The sequence below is a fragment of the Poecilia formosa genome, unplaced genomic scaffold (assembly GCF_000485575.1).
Source record: "Poecilia formosa unplaced genomic scaffold, Poecilia_formosa-5.1.2 Scaffold72, whole genome shotgun sequence".
NCBI lineage: Eukaryota > Metazoa > Chordata > Actinopteri > Cyprinodontiformes > Poeciliidae > Poecilia > Poecilia formosa.
The window spans coordinates 1611103-1627264 of record NW_006800011.1 but is presented as its reverse complement, the minus strand read 5'-3'; the positions used below and the strand labels follow the sequence as shown (position 1 = coordinate 1627264).

At 41.2% G+C, this 16162-nt stretch overlaps 1 protein-coding gene across 1 annotated transcript; it reads left to right on the top strand.

Annotated features, from left to right (window-relative positions):
- Positions 1 to 15442, top strand: LOC103140521 (patched domain-containing protein 1-like). The gene is made up of 4 exons (XM_007555703.2): positions 1 to 1676; positions 6070 to 6790; positions 12502 to 13172; positions 14244 to 15442. The coding sequence occupies exons 1-4, from the start codon at positions 1260 to 1262 to the stop codon at positions 15342 to 15344; spliced, it is 2910 nt and encodes a 969-aa protein (XP_007555765.2). The 5' UTR covers positions 1 to 1259; the 3' UTR covers positions 15345 to 15442.
- The last annotated feature ends 720 nt before the right edge of the window (positions 15443 to 16162 follow it).

Sequence of the window (16162 nt, the reverse complement as noted above, 5' to 3'; positions counted from 1 at the left end):
ACAATCTGAGCTAGGAGCATGTCGATATAAACGCAATGTCACGTAGCCACCACAGGGGCCGCTCTAACTTCGAATTGCCCTCTTTGGCAAATTGAAAATAAATTGAGTTTTATAAACTCAAGACTTTTTAAAATAAGATTAGACAATTAATAAATTATTTTTGATTCATTTGGGCCTTGATAGGAGAGGAAAGCCTGGACTTTGGGTATTTTTTCCCCTACAAATCGACTTTCTTCACCAGGATTGTGTGTATAATGACACATCAGTGTCCAATGAGCTCCACAGGTGAACGATCAGAGATGAGTGTGAACTCCACATCTCTTCTTCTCTTTTTATTAAACACCTCCACGCTATAAGCAGATTGGGAGTCAGCAGGTGTGTGTGTGTGTGTGTGTTTTGACTTTAGTTTAGGAGGGGGGATGGGTGGCATCACCGTTTCCATAGAAACGACATGTTGTACAGACAAAAGACTGTAATTTGTATGGTTTCCGTAGCAACAGGCAACACAATTTAGAAAGTTGTGCCAGGTGAGAATAGGATGGTGAATAAATTAGTGTTTTTCCAAAACCATGTTTGAACTGAATTGTTAGATTTCTCCTGATCTGCTAAGAGATCCGACACACAACAGTTTTATTGGTGTCTCCGCATCAGAGAGAGAGTGAGTGAAAAGCAGGAGGCGGAGCAGCAAAGGAGCCCGATCAAGATCGGATTTCTGGCTTAAAGGGCGTTAATTAGCGGTGTCTGGCTGGGTGGGTGGGCTGGAGATGCCACGATGAAGGGGAAATAAAAGACAAGGAGGAAGGCACGCTGCAGAGGGAAACCAGATCGGGCTGATCTGGGTTGCATGCAGCCGGCGTCCTTTCCATTGCGTGCACCGCGTCACTCACCGACCCGCACATTCACCCAGCTGGACCACCCTTCAGGCTGCGTGGTGACTTGATGTTGCAGGGCGGAGCTGGAGCGTCTTATCTGCAAGGCTGGTCCCCGCAACTGCGTGCAAAGTGATTGTTTGGTGAGTTTTCTAGGATCATGAGGAGTTGCTGAGATTTTTCTGTTGCGCACGCAGCCTGCAGAAGGCATCAGTTTTGCTTCGTAACCGCAGCGGATGAGAAAACTCCGCGAAAAGAGCGAGCAGCAGCGCCGCGGGGACCGCAGCAGGTTGGGATTCTCCCCCGGCTGCTGACCTCCTGCTCCGGGGGAAGATCTCCCCACGCCAGGCGCCTTCTCCTCTTCCCCACCGATGCGTCCGGCGGCCCCTGATGCTCGGCGGCGCTCCGGGGCTTTCCGGTCGGTGGGAGAGGCTCGAGCAGCGGCCGCGCGCCGGTAGGATGCTGCGCCAGGTGTTGCACGCGGGGCTGAGGACGTCATTCCACGCACTGGGCCGGTTCGTGGCCGGTCACGCGGTGTTCTTCGCCTCGGCGCCCGTGCTGCTGGCCATCCTGCTGGGGGCCAGCTTCAGCCGCTACCGCGTGGAGGGGGACGTGGAGAGCCTGCTGGCGCCCAAGCACAGCCTGGCCAAGATCGAGGGCAACCTGGTGGAGAGCCTGTTCCCCGTGAACCGATCCAAGCACGCGCTCTACTCCGACCTGCAGACACCTGGACGCTACGGGCGCGTGATCATCACCGCCCGAAGGGGCAGCGTGCTGGACCCGGTTCACCTGGAGACCATTCTACAGGTGAGCACACACTTTGGTCCCAATGTTAAGAAAACTAAACTTGAACTTGAACTTAAACGCCCAGCAAAGAAAAATGTAATCAAGAAATTAACTAAGTTAAGTACATTTGTAATTAGAGGTAAATTTCATTATTTAGGGGTCAAATTTTGACGATAAATTTTGCTGGAAGATAAATTGTCCCATGAAATCATTGCGATAAACGATAATGTTTTGAGATCATTTTCAAGTAATATTATGGTAATAATATAATAATAATAATAATAATAATAATAATGCAAGAATAATAATGCAAGAACAGATTCTCAAATCTGTTCTTGCATTATTGAAATTATAATTTAAACTTTAAATTATAATCAACATTTAATACTGAAACTGGAAGACAGTTTAAATATCCAAAATAAATAAAGCAACAGAAATAAATAAAATGAATTAAGAAGTCTGTAAACAAAATTGTCCTTCAAAAAATGGGCTAGTTGAGACCAAAACACCAGACTGAAGACTTTTGTCATTCTGTTTTTGGTAGAAAGAGAGGTAGAAAAGAGGAGACAATAAATCTTGCAAATGTGATTAATTGATTTAATGCTTACTGTGACAGTTATGTTCCCCAGAGTCGAATTTCTCCGCAATTTCTTGCCTTTGCAACATGAAGGTGCCATCCAGTGTCTTTCTGCATGTAGTTTACATGTTCTGTGTTTGCTTTTCCAAAACACAACTGGTACTAATTAGTTTCTGTAGACTAAATTGTGTGTTCATGTTTGTCCTGTACATCTTTGATGGACTGTCTCTGTTTTCCTTGCCTCTTGCCCAGTGACTGCTGGAGATTAGATTCGCTGATATGGCTTGATAACAATAATTTACTATTATTGTTTTCTACAGTGATGTGGGTTGAAATATTGACCTTGGAAAAACAGACAGGAAGGAGGAGGATGGATGTAAAGTTGGATGGACAGAAAATGTGTAGATAGATAAATAAATAGTAAGGGCTGGCAATAAATCAATATCCCGATAGACACATAATCAATATCAATAGATGGTACTTCTGGCATTGTGGGAGATGTAGGCGGAGGAAAGACTTTAGCTGCTCAACCTCTCATAGCCAGCTAAGCTAGGTTGGTGGCATCAACTAACTCACTCATTCTTTGGTTACCTAGCAACTCACTCATTCTTTGGTTACCTAGCAACAACTTACTGAGTAACTTGGGCAGCAGCAGCAGTTCAAAGTTCCACCATTGTGTCTCGTAACTGCTTAAAAATTATACATATAAAAAATGAACAATGTGGAGTAAAATCTGTGGATAAAATGGGAACGCTCAAACCACCAGCTTTTGCGAGTGTTCCATATTTTTAAAATGAAATGAATAAATAAATAATTATTGATATCAACGGATATGAAATGGTTAAATCGTGATATGTTTTTCGTCCATATCGCCAGTCCTATGTTTTCCCCATGCGCAGTTAGCCTCTGAAGAATATCTTCTGTTTGTTTTTAGATTAACACCATACTAAAAGACCCAATTATTACCAATTTTCAGTGTTCTGGTTTTGATTTTTATCAGACTGTGATGGCATTTTAAGAAGTTTATGAACTTTAATGTCCCTAGCCTGTTGACCTAACAGAGGGACTGTGGTAGATTTCTACATAATTAACCTTGAATGTTTGCTGCTGAAATGGGGAACATTAATTTGATCTGACTCACAGTTTTGGTGTCAGAAGTGTTTAGAAAATGGTAAAGCTTATGAAACAAATCTTTATTTTTTTCATGGCATTACAGCCAAACATCCAGGTTGGATTTGCATTACATTTGGTGAAATCAAGTTCCAGTTTTCCTAAGTTATCTTCATAAGTTTTTTTATTGTTGGCAATAGCCTGTGTTTCCCAATTTGAAAAGTGACTAAAAGAGATGAATCTATGTCAACTTATTTTTGGACACCAAGTGATTACAGATTAAATTCTCATCATCTTCCTTGCCACCAATCATGAGATTCCCCAAAAGAGCCTCAACCTTCAGATTTATTCACTCCTTCCTCATTAGCATTCATTAAACCAGCAGTTTGTAATGAAAGAGTGTTTGCTTGTGCAATATTGACTGTAGTTATGATGGAAGAAATGATTTGCTGACTAATAATCTCAAAGAAAGTGAGGTCTTTTGTGAAGGGCTGCATCTTGCTGATGTTCTTTTCCCCCATGAAAAACATCAATGTGACCCGTTTTATGTACATGTTGCAGGAACACTGTTGGTCCGCAGGGGATTCCCGCAGTACAGTGGAAATGCTCTGTTTCAGGGCTGTACATCATTTCCATCTCACAGGCTGCGAGAAGCAAACAGAGTGGTGCATAAAGAGATAAATCCACTGTTACATAATCTGATGATGTCTGCAAGGCCTGAGATTCTGTAATTGTTCTCCTCTGTGCCTGCAGTCGGCCACCGTGTGTGTGTGTTATAACGTCTCCCTGCAAGCCTTTTAATGTTCCTTAGAGAAGGGAGCTGAACTTGTTGCATGCAGTGCCCAGGATCAACAGAGACTGGTGGAGGGAACATAACCGGCTGTGACTCATTCAGACAAGTTACTGCTTCCTCTGACACTAACAAAACCAGAAAATATTCCTGCTAATTTTGAGTCAGTAAAACCTTACGGAGGAAGCTAATGGTTTACTATGCTACCATGCATTTAGCTAGCTGTTTAATAATGCACTTCCCCAATATGCGCAAAAGGTTTTCTGAGTTTAAAAGGGAACTTTTTAATAGTTTTTAATAGTTTTTCTTAGTATGACCCTAATATTTTGTTGTGGCATGGTAAAATTTTGGAAAAAAAAAAAAAAAAAAAACACATTTCCCTTTCTGAATAAATGCACTGAAATAGATTTTCCAAATTTTTTAGTGTGAGATTTTGCTGCTATTAATTGTTGCCTCATTAATAGGCATTTGCAATTGAAAAGTTTAACTACTTTTCTATATCTTAGCTAATAACAAATTTTAAATCTTATTATATTTTCACACAAATCACAGATCTGAAAGCTGAACTTGCTGCCTGCTTAGTCTTTGATGAAATACCTGCAGTGTCTTGGAGTTATTTAAGGCAGCATCCTTCAAGAGCCTGAATCCTGTTCACATCTAGGGCAAAATGCACTGAGCTTGCTGCTTTGTGGATTAAACGCCATCGATCTTCAGTGAAGTTTTGCTCCAGAACTTTACAGAATCCTCTCCTCATTTCAGGCCAAGAAAAGAAAAAAACACACACAATAGAAACTAAAGTCTTCATACAGAAGTCCTCTTAAAGGTTGATGCAGCACTCTGAGGTGGTAGTCAGCTCACTGTGCCAATGACTGGCATCAAGGCTGTTGCCTAGCAACCGGCACTGTGGATGCTGGCACTGTTATCTCGCCAGATAATAATAATTATAATAGTTTGGGGGTTTTCACTATAGTTTAGTTTTGTTTGTCCAATTGACTTAGTTTTTAGAGTGTTTGCCAGTTTTCATTAGTTATTATTGAATAAATATAGTTTAATTGTTATTAGTTACAGTAGTAGTTTGAGTTTTTCATACCCTGGTAGGTAACACTTTATTTGGAGGGTTGTGCATAAGCCTAACATGACACTGTCATGAATGTTTATGACTGTTGTCAAACATTATTTGATAAATAATGACACTTTTAATGCAAAGTTCTGTTAAAACTTGCATTAAAAGTCCACTAAAAGTGTTAACTTTGCATTGAAAATGTCAGAATTTAGCAAATTACACTTTGCAGTAATAAATATTTCTGAAAACTCCTTCATGTTTGTGACAGATTTGAAATCATGTTTATGACAATGTCATTTCAGTCTTATCCACACCCCTTCAAATAAAGCGATACCTTTGGTTCATTTTAGTTGCAGAAAACAAAAAGTATTGTATTGTGATTATCTATTCTATACAATGATTTGGTACCTAATACACAACAGAAGACACGGTTCTCAAAACATTTATTCAGTTGTTGAACCAACCAACCGTTTTCTCCCAACTTTTGCCGACACCATTTTGCGGACTAGTGTAAACGTGGCCAGGAGCCGTATGGAATGACGTAATTTCCCAACTGCTGACGTAAACTTCTTATGAGGTGGAAAAATTATATTACATCCGTAATTTATTTATTTATTTTTAGTTTTATAAACACGCAATACCGTTCCAGTTAGTTATAGCTTTTCCCCGTCAATTACAATTTTTATGTACTTTTTTAATTTCAGATTTCGTTCGTTAGCTTTAGCTAACTTGCTAACTATAATAAGCTTGGTGCAGTGAAGTGTCAGCACGCTCCGCCATACATCTTCGAAACGCAAAGTTTCCGATAAAATAGGTAGCAGCTGAAACTTTTCCTTAAAGTGGGAAGGAAACAGAAACTCTGCTTCTGTCCCAGCTCCACAGGCGGATCTACCAGATGCAGGTGACGGTCCCGGCTGCGACGGCGGGCTCCAGCGGCTTCAACTACTCCTTCTCCTACCTCTGTCTCCCCGACGACAAGAACGTCTGCATCGTGGACGACATAATCCGGGCCATGGAGGAGATCCAGTCAGCCCGGACTTCCAACCGAAGCGTCCCGGTTCTGTACTACCCCATCACACAGCTGGCAGATGGGAGGCAAGCGTACATCGGGCACCAGCTGGGCGGCGTGCAGGGCTGGGGACCCGGCGGGGCGGTGCGGCCTCAAGGGACGGGAGCCAAGGGGGAGGGCGTCCGATCCGCAAAGGCGGTGCAGCTCACCTACTACCTCCAATCCCGGAGCGGGCTGATGGATCGGGTGGCAGGTCGGTGGGAGAAAGCCTTCTGTGCCGAGCTGAAGCTCTTCGGAGCGTCGCGTCCAAAGCTGGGGCTTTATTCCGCCACGTCTTCCTCTCTGCGGACTGACTTCCAGTTCTCCTCCGAGCTGGCAAGTCGCCCCCTGCTGGCGAGTTTGGGAGTGTGCGGGGTTCTGGCCATCCTCTGCTGCTCCATGAGGGACTGTGTGAGGTCCAAACCCTGGCTGGGGATGCTGGCTCTGCTGTCTGTGGCTCTGTCAGGACTCACTGCTGCTGGGATCCTGAACCTGACCGGAGCTACATACAACTCCACCTACCTGGGAATCCCTTTCGTCATGCTAGGTAAGTTTATTGGTTGATACAACGAAGATCAGAGGGGTAGAGTTCCCAAAATGTTCCCAAACATTGTACTCAAGTAATGATAGCACTACTTTAACATATTTTTACTCGAGAGTAAAAGGTAGCTGCCTGAGAAAGTGGTCAAGAAAGAGTAAAAACAGTATTTGGTAAAATGTCTACTCAAATACTGAGTAACTGATCAAATTATCAGTTAATAATTAAAAGTGACATCATCAGGCGCACCAAAATATAAGAGAGAACTGGAAATGTTGGTATTTTAAGGACAAAAATTACAATAATTCAACCAAAAATAATAAAATCAGGCAAAGGTAATTTTTTCAAACCAGTTTCTTACAGTTAAAAATTTATTAAACTTTAACAAAAACTGCAGGTGTGTGTCTGTGTCTGATGAGTTTTTGGTTAAAACATGTTTGTTTTTCATTCAGTGGGTAGAAAATCCAGAAATTTCAAAATTTTCTTTTGCCTGATTTTGTTATTTTTTGTTACTTAAATGAATTATTTTCATTTTGGTCCTTAAAATACCAGAATTTCCACTTAAATTTATTTTGGCCAACTGATGACGTAATTTCTAAATATTAAATGAGTGATCAGTTACTCTGTACTTTTTACCAAATACTTTTTTATTGGCGCCAACCTTGGTATCGGCCGATATTAGTCATTTTTTAAGATATTGCTATCATCTGATTAATAAAACTGGGCCTGTTTGAACAACTGCTATTTATTTTTGATTTATTTCTGGTGGGCCTTTTTCCCAAAAGGTGTCAAAATGGTAGCGAAATATATATAATGTTAAATATCGTTTACTATCCATAATAGTAATATTGGATATCAGCCCAAATCTGAATGTAAACCTGTTGGAGGCTGCAGGAGTCTTAAAACTGGGGTTGAGGTTTGAAGTATTGACTCATTGGAGTAAATACAAATGCAAATAAATTAGTTTTTCTTTAAATGTACAGGTATGGACAGTTTTTGCATCAGTTTATCATATAAAACCCCTTTGAAATACATCAGTGTTTGTGTTAAACGAGTATTCTTACAAAGCACGTTGATGCTGCAGCTGTGCTCCTCTTCTGGAACTCGTGGGATTTATTTTGCAGAGTCCTGTGGCTGAACGCCGTCTCAAAGTAAGCAGATCGTCAAAATGATTGACAGGCTGTAGGACAGGAACTCACTGAGGGGGCGGAGGACGAAACAAATGACACATTTTCTTACTTGAGGCAAATTCAGAACTAAAGCAAAGGTAAGAAAACAGGCTTCTGGTGTTGCAGCTGTTTAATGCGGATTTGGAGCAAAATCAAAAGGTTTTATTTAATAAATATATTCCTGCACCATACATGAATGTTTAGGGAGGTTTTTCTGTGCTTCATTTGCTGCAACTTCCTCTTTTATTGTTTAAAATTAGATTTTTGGTTAATTTGGTGGTTCCCTGCAGAGTAAACTCCATATTTGCTAACAGATCCAGTCGTCTGCATGCTGAGCTGCAGCTTGTTTACCGTCAAACACGGCTGACTCACATCGGGTATTGACAGATATAATGAACAGAGTGTCAGTCAAACCTCAAATGAAGGAAAATTAAACATGAGTGGATGAACATGAAGCTCTGTGTGCACACTGATAAAATACAGGATGTAACTGCTGATCCTTTTTCTGAGGCACTAATTTACATTAACCTTCATTACAGGGTCTCCTATTTTTTAAATGCAGGTTTATCTCTCGTTGTTTTAGTAAACAACATAAAAATTAAACATGGTTTAAAGGTTTATCTTTCCCTTTCTCTGACAGTTGATGGTTTTTGACATGTAGATTATTTTGCACTTTTTAGTTACTCATTTGAACATTACCTTTCTTTCTTTTCCAGCTGCAGCTTGTTTGTAATCACTCAGCTGTTTTCATAATAACTGCCTCTGTATAAATGTGCCCTGGTTTTTATTTTTATTTTTATTCTTTAGTCTTTCTGTTAAAATCTACGGAGCCACCTGGGGGACAGGGGGATAAAATGTATTTTATGTTCCCTCGCAATATGCTTACTGCAATATTTTCTGGTCTATTTTCAATACAGTCATGAATGTCAATTTAAAATTTCAAATATATGCACATTTATAGAGAATCTGAAAACATGTTTATATATTCTTAACTCCTTGGCAAAAAAATGATTGAAATTTGATTTATTCACTTTATGTTTGTTTCTGTAAGGTTGAGATGAAAACGGCCCTTTGTTAACCAACACAAAAAAGACACAATAGAAACTGTCAGATGACGTATTACCCCGCGATAATAACTCAGAAATAGTCCAAATAGTTTCTGTTTATCTTGGTTTGTGGTGAATTTCTATCCTAAAAAAAATATAAAACTTCAGGTATCTAACCAACGAGATCTAAACCTTACAAAAACCTCATATTACAGCAGAAAGACTTTCAGTTTTCAGTTACGCCGCATGAAATGACCAGAGACCGCAAAAGAAAGTTCATGTCCACCAGGGGGCGCCGTAAAATTCTCAACTTGCTCCTATTTTATTTTATTTTTTTTTGCCATTTAATTAAGCTTCATTTCTCTGTTGCTAAGTCTTCAATACATTTACTCTTTCAATACATAATAAAAATCTCAAAATGCTGAAACTATTTGCCTAAAATATATTGAACTCCTTAAAACGTAACTGTTTTTATTACCCGCATTAAAAATGCCTACATTGAGAGCAAAATTAAACTGAAATTAAATTCCTTGTTTGTGTGCAGAAACGTAGTAAATCAAAGAGATTCTGATTAGATCTTAAATTAAGTTTAATTGTTTCTACAAGGTGACAAAGAGGGCAGCTGACCAGAATACAAAACAAAATCTGATTAGGTTCCAGTTAAGTTTAAATAATTGCAGTTAACAGGAAAAGTGCATAAAGAGACATGAAGTGTCTCCGAAATCCTGCATAAAATATTAATCCACATAAATGCAGCTGAGACTAGGTTCATTTTAGCAGCTAATTTAGTGATGAAGTGAGATGAGAGATGAGGAAAAGATGCAAATGAGAAGTGATTAGAAAACTGCTGGCCTCCTTATGGCGTCTGGAATATATTGACTTTATAGTAACTTCTCAAAGCAGCAGCAGCAGCGAAAACCAACATTATTTTAAAAAGCACAATACTAACATGTTTTAAATTCAATGATAAGAAAAATACGGCTAAAATTGAATCTATATTTGTTCCTCCTTACAAGTATTCAGGTTAGAATGGTCAAAAAGTTCAAACTAAATGGCAACAAGGGGTGTTAAAGGAAGATATTGAAAAATAGCAGCCTGTGAATAGCAGGCTACGTAATAGGAACACGTAATAGAAACGTGTTCCTATTACGTGTGTAATAGGAACACGTTTGTTCCTATTATTTCTTAGGAACAAACGTGGAGAGTAAAACTGAAAAATAAGACAGATGCTTCTTCTTCTTCTTGATTTTTATTAGCGGTTGGCAAAAATATTAGGTAAGCATTACTGCCACCAGCCGATGTGTGGCCACATGACAAAAATTAATTATGAAATAAAAATAAATTAGATATAGCTTCATATCCTCTACTTCCTGAATTTATCTGCAATAAATCAACAATGTCCAATTTAATTTTCATGTTACTAAGGTTCTTAATTAACTTGTTTCTCTGAATCAATGCAAAATAACATGTTTATTGTCTCATTTTCCCCACAATCACATTTCTCTGTCTGATGTTTCCCTATTAAAAATAATGTGCTGTTCAGTCCAGTGCGTTCAATTGTAAGTCGGGAAATAATTATCTCTTCTCGCCTGCTCCTTTCTGTTGTCATTTCTCCAAAAATAAGACAGCTAGGGCGCAATCACCTGTTCACATGCTGTACATGCCAAGTGTTAGCACTGGTGCTAGATTAAGTTAGCAAAATGGATGTTTTATGCTTAAATTGCAAATCTTGACTTGTGGGATATTTTATGGTTTAATTGCTTAGAGTAGGACAAAAAAACCCACATCTTTTCCAGGATCTTTAATTGTTGCTCCTTGTGACAAAGCTAATGCTAGCACTACAACACAGCTAGCAAGTACAAGTATTTAGAGAAATTACAGTTTTGATTTATTCAAAACTTGCAGGATTGTTCATAATTTAGTAGTTGCTAAGAGGAAAACAGAAAAAGGCAAGAATATAATACAATGCACTTATTGCTCCTTGTTAAATATGAGCTAATGCTAGTGTTCTCAGAGCTAGCAGCTAAAAGTAGAAGTTAGTTTTGAACTCCACCCATAGAAAACAAACAAACAAACAAAAAACATTACTTCCAAACTTGTGGGATTGTTTATGACTAAGTAGCTGCTATGAGGAATATATAGAGAAAGACAAGAATAAACATAAGTATACTATAACAAAATCACCACTTCTCGCTCCTTGTTTAATATGAGCTAATGCTAGCTTTCATCACCCTCTACCCTGAAGAAAAAACCCAAAAGTATAGTGCTTCCAGACTTGTAGGAGTGTTTGTGATTTAGTAATTGTTTAGAGAAAGGAAAAAATTAAAACACTGAGTAAAACAGAATTGCTACTTGTAACGGTTTATGTACAAGCTAGTGTTAGCATTGCAAGACAATTACATGAGTTAGAAAAGGAGCACTTTTAAACAACCACATAATTTCTTTTATAAATATTTTTTGTATGTGTAAGTCATATAGTCAGTTATTATGGTATTATTGCTCAGACATTCATATAGTAACTATTGTCTGCTAATATTTAGTTGTAAATATACATGAGTAAAAATGCTGTGTGTTTTTTCTGCTAAAAACCATCTTGTGCGCTAAGTGCTGTCCTCATCTTCTCCTTGCGCTCTGGGTCTCTCCTGGAAACATGGATTTAACACTTGTGTCATTTTGACACTCACACACTCTGCAGATCTTTCTCGCACACTTTTCTCTCCTGCCACCACATTAAAGTGTCAGTACAATGTGGCTCTGCTAAGGTGTTAAGTGTTTTGCCATGGTGAACTCGCCACAGGAAGAAGGGTGTCCGTGTGTCACTGGTGACTCATGGACGCCATGGCAACCAAAGTGTAAAAAAAAAAAGCCAATGAAAACCATCTGTTCCACATATACAGTATAAATATTTATGTGAATGCTTGCACGTGAGAATGAGCATGAATGGATTACTGTAATATTTAAATTTCAAATATTCATATTTATGAATGGAGAGAAAAAAGCAGGTTTAATTTGAATTTTGAGTTTAAATGTGTTAATATATTTCACTGCAGATTCACTTACCAAGAGTGGTTGTGGAAGTTGTGGGAAAACTGCTTTTCATGGTGTGTTACATTCGTCATTTCATGCATCTCTGCTTCAAACAGACTCGAGGTGTGTCTGTTTTTCAACTTCCTGGTGCGATGACATGATTGGTCTCAAATAACATGAAACTAGAGTGAAACCAAAATGTCCAGAGGGGCCAATTTGATGGGAATTGGCTGGCTTTGACGCCATCTGTTTAAAGTGGCTGTTAATATCGCTTTAATTGACCTTTTTGAACAGTTGAGGGTAACACTTATTGGTGAACAGCTATTTACTTTCCAGTTGAGAAAATCTTTTATAGTCGCCAAAAACATGGGAACAAAATCTGTCTTTTTGGCATATCCAATGTTCTTTACTTGGCATTTTGCTGGGTTTTTTTGTGTAATTGGGTGTAGATTTTAATTCCCGTTGCCGTCTCCAACAGGCCACGGTCTCTTCGGCTCCTTTGAGATGTTGTCGTCATGGAGGCGAACGCGGGAGGATCAGCACGTAAAAGAGCGAGTGGCAAGTGTCTTTGAGGATGTCATGCTGCGTTTCTCCGGCTCCACCATGATCCACCTGATGACGTTGGGTCTGGCTGCCTCGCCGCTCACCAACATGGAGGCCGTCCGCCTCTTCTGCCGCAACGCCGCCCTCGCCATCACCATCAGCTACATCTACATGCTGTCCTTTTACAGCTCCTGCCTGGTGTTTACAGGCTACTTGGAGACGAGGTATAGACATGGCTGCTTCTGTCGGCGAGTACCAAAGCCAGACCGGCTGGACTCGAAACCGGCTTGGTACCGGTGTTTGATGTACACCCGTTACCAAGATGAGACGCAATCAACCAACCCGCCTAATATGCCAAATCCTAACCTAACTCACATGGCAAACAGTTCTGGTGTTCATGGACACATGGCTAACTCCATACAAACACACTCGCCCCATCACACTCATCCAACAACAACCACAGATCCTCATCCTCAGGACTGCCATCTTTTGCTGGGATGTGTTCGACATTGCTATGGAGACTGGATCACCAACACTTACGTCAAACCCTTCGTAGTTTTACTGTATCTGGTTTACATCTCCTTTGGATTGATGGGCTTTCTTCAGGTGAGACACAAACACATTATGATCTGAACAAGGTCTTTGCAACTCACATCCACATTTCGTAACATCTTTTGGTGAAAACCAAGATTTTTAAGAATGGCTTGTAAAGTAACTTAGGTTTTGATATATAATTACTTAGATTTGGTTGGCTTCTTTCAACTGTTGCTTTGTCAGCTACAAGCCTCAGGAGTGGTGCTATGGTTTGAGGTTTTTCTGTTTGTCCTAATCCTCTCTTTATCACCAGTAAATGTTGGTCTTGCGCTGGAAAGGTCATTGATGTTGTGGCAACTGTGAACAATTAAGTCAGGGGTGTCCAAAATCAGTGATCAAGGGCCCCGGTATCCTGCATGTCTTTGTTCTATGCTTGGTTCAACACACCAAAATCAAATGATGGCTCATTTTTAGGCTTCTGTAGAACATTGTTAGGTTGAAGAGATGGTCAATACCAGGGTTGGCTTCCTGCATGTTCTAAAACATGCAGGATACAGGATACAGACCCCTGGGGACATTGTTTGTCTGCATCAGAGTTTGATCACACATTCATACCTCCCAAAACGAGCTGGACTTTCTAGGCAAACAAGCTAGAGTTTGAGCAAAGCAGACTAAACAAGGTTTGGCAAAGTAGCCTTTCCTTTGCCAAAGGCTGCAAGCGTCAAATCAACAACAGGCGTACCTGAGCCTTAGTCAATTGACCGTTAGTCAGATGACTCCGGGTCATCTGGACATGGTATCTACAGCCAGTTGATCTGTAATTGTTGTTGATTATATTGGTATATGGGCAACCTTTGGTGACTTTGAAGCTCAATACTCCTCTACCTTATTTTTTAAATTTCCTACTTTACAAAAATTACCAAGATCAATTGGCTTTCTTTGTGTCATATCATATTCACCGCCCATTGATCCCTAGAGTCTCTTGGAACAAATGCTATTACCTCCAAATTAGGGGCAATAGGAATGAGGGGTTAAAACGTTGGGTTATAAACTTCCAGATACTTTGACAAACTCAAAAAAATGAAGTTTTAATTGCAAATTCTTCTTATTGTCACTGAATAAATATATTTCTGTTTCCAACAGGTGACCCAGGGCTCTGATCCCAGTGCACTGGTTGCCACGGATACAGCAACAGTGTTGTACACGCGTGCACAGCATCGGTACTTCAGCTCCTACTCGCCAGTGATTGGATTCTACATCTATGAAAGTGCCCCCTACTGGAATGCCTCGGTGCAGCGGGACCTGCTGGAGTATGCCAAAGGCTTCCAGCGGATCAGCTGGCTGGAGGCGTACCTGAGCTACCTGTCCGACCGCAACCAGTCCACCAGCCAGCCTCGCGAGAACTTCACCCGCACTCTGCGCCACTCCTTCCTGCACGAGCCGCAGTTCGCTCACTTTGCAGACGACATCATCTTCGCAGAGCGCGGACAAGGGGAGGAGCCAGACGTGGCGGCCTCGCGCATCTTCTTGGTCGCCAAGACGACAGAGAACAAGCGCGAGGAGATGTCGGTGCTGCTGGACACTCTGCGCCGCTTGTCTCTCACCTCTCGGGTTCGCTTCCTGATATTCAACCCTTCCTTTGTGTACTTGGACCGGTACGCGACGGCGGTCAGCTCCCCTCTCAGACACTCACTGCTGGCGGTGCTCTTCCTGTTGGGTCTGTCCTCTTTGGTCGTCGTGGAGCCGCTGGTCTCCCTGTGGCTCGGACTCACCCTTCTCTCTGTCCAGTTTGGGGTTCTGGGCTTCATGACTTTGTGGGGCGTGGAGATGGACTGCGTGTCGGTGCTGTGCCTGATCACGGCTTTGGGTCACTCGGCAGACTGCAGCAGCCCCCTCCTTTGCGGCTTCGCCTCGGGCCGCGGTGAAAGCAGGACTCGATGGGTTCACTTGGTATTGGAGCGACACGGCATTCCTTCCCTACAGACGCTTGTGTGCTACAGCGCCGCCCTGGTGCCCATCTGCACTGTGCGCTCAAACCTCACCCGCACACTTTTTCGCTGCCTCACTCTGACGGCCGGGTGCTCGGCCCTGCACACGCTGGCCTTCCTGCCGACCCTCCTCACCTTCCTGCCTCCCTCCAAGAGCAGGGACAATCGGCCAGGAAGAGAGGGCCAGAGACAGGAAGTGGAGTGTGTTGAAATGAATGACAGCACCAGAGTAGTGGACCAGATCACCACTGTTTGAGCACGTAACGGTTGAAAGGTTGGCAAAAGGGGCAGTATTATGTAAAATCAACTTTTTTTAGCTTTCCATCAGGTTATGATGTCATTCCCTCATCTCAAACATACCTGGATTGTTGCCTTGATTCTTTAATGCATGTTAGAGAAATCCTCTAATCTCCATGGAAACCATTCTGCTGTTCAAAACATCTAGGCGGACATATCCCCGCCCTCAAAGTGCATCTCCTCCCCCACTCAACTCCTTCAGACTAGTCAGCAGCAATTAGCAAACACTTAATGGAACTGCGTGTCTGGTGGAGCCACTTCTCAGTGCAACGCTGGTAAAAACGTTGTTAAAAGGGTTTATAGAGGAGCCATATTGTGATAACTTCCTGAAAACCAAGTTTCAGAAAGAAAATTAAAGAGACAGAAGCCCAATTTCAAGGCGCTAAATTACGAAATCAAATTTCTGTGAAGTCATACAGCATTTTGAAGGTAACGCAGTTACTTGATTGTGCTGCAAAATGGCGCTATATGTCAGGAAAATACATAATACTGCCTCTTTAAACAGGAAAAATATGAAATATAGACCATAAGAAGGAGAAAGGCAGGCCTGGATGAAACGTGTCTTCTGTCTGTTGGTGGGGCGACGCGGCATGTAAATGAGTTTTCTCCCAATCACAGATTGAAAATGTGCCTGGATGTAAACACTTTTCACTATAGGACTCGCTTTAGATTCGACCCTTTACTGCCTACTGCTGTGTTTACTTTCTGTTGCCATATCATGTTGCACAATTTCAGCTTGGGTGGCCTGAGGTAATCCTCTGTATTACTTAGTATTTC

What these genes read in the sequence shown, in the direction of transcription:
- LOC103140521 (XM_007555703.2), top strand. Translation starts at nt 1,260, where the DNA reads ATGCTCGGCGGCGCTCCGGGGCTTTCCGGTCGGTGGGAGAGGCTCGAG. An exon ending in ACCTGGAGACCATTCTACAG is followed by an intron (nt 1,677 to 6,069) that starts GTGAGCACACAC and finishes CTTCTGTCCCAG; the next exon opens with CTCCACAGGCGGATCTACCA. An exon ending in GATTGATGGGCTTTCTTCAG is followed by an intron (nt 13,173 to 14,243) that starts GTGAGACACAAA and finishes TGTTTCCAACAG; the next exon opens with GTGACCCAGGGCTCTGATCC.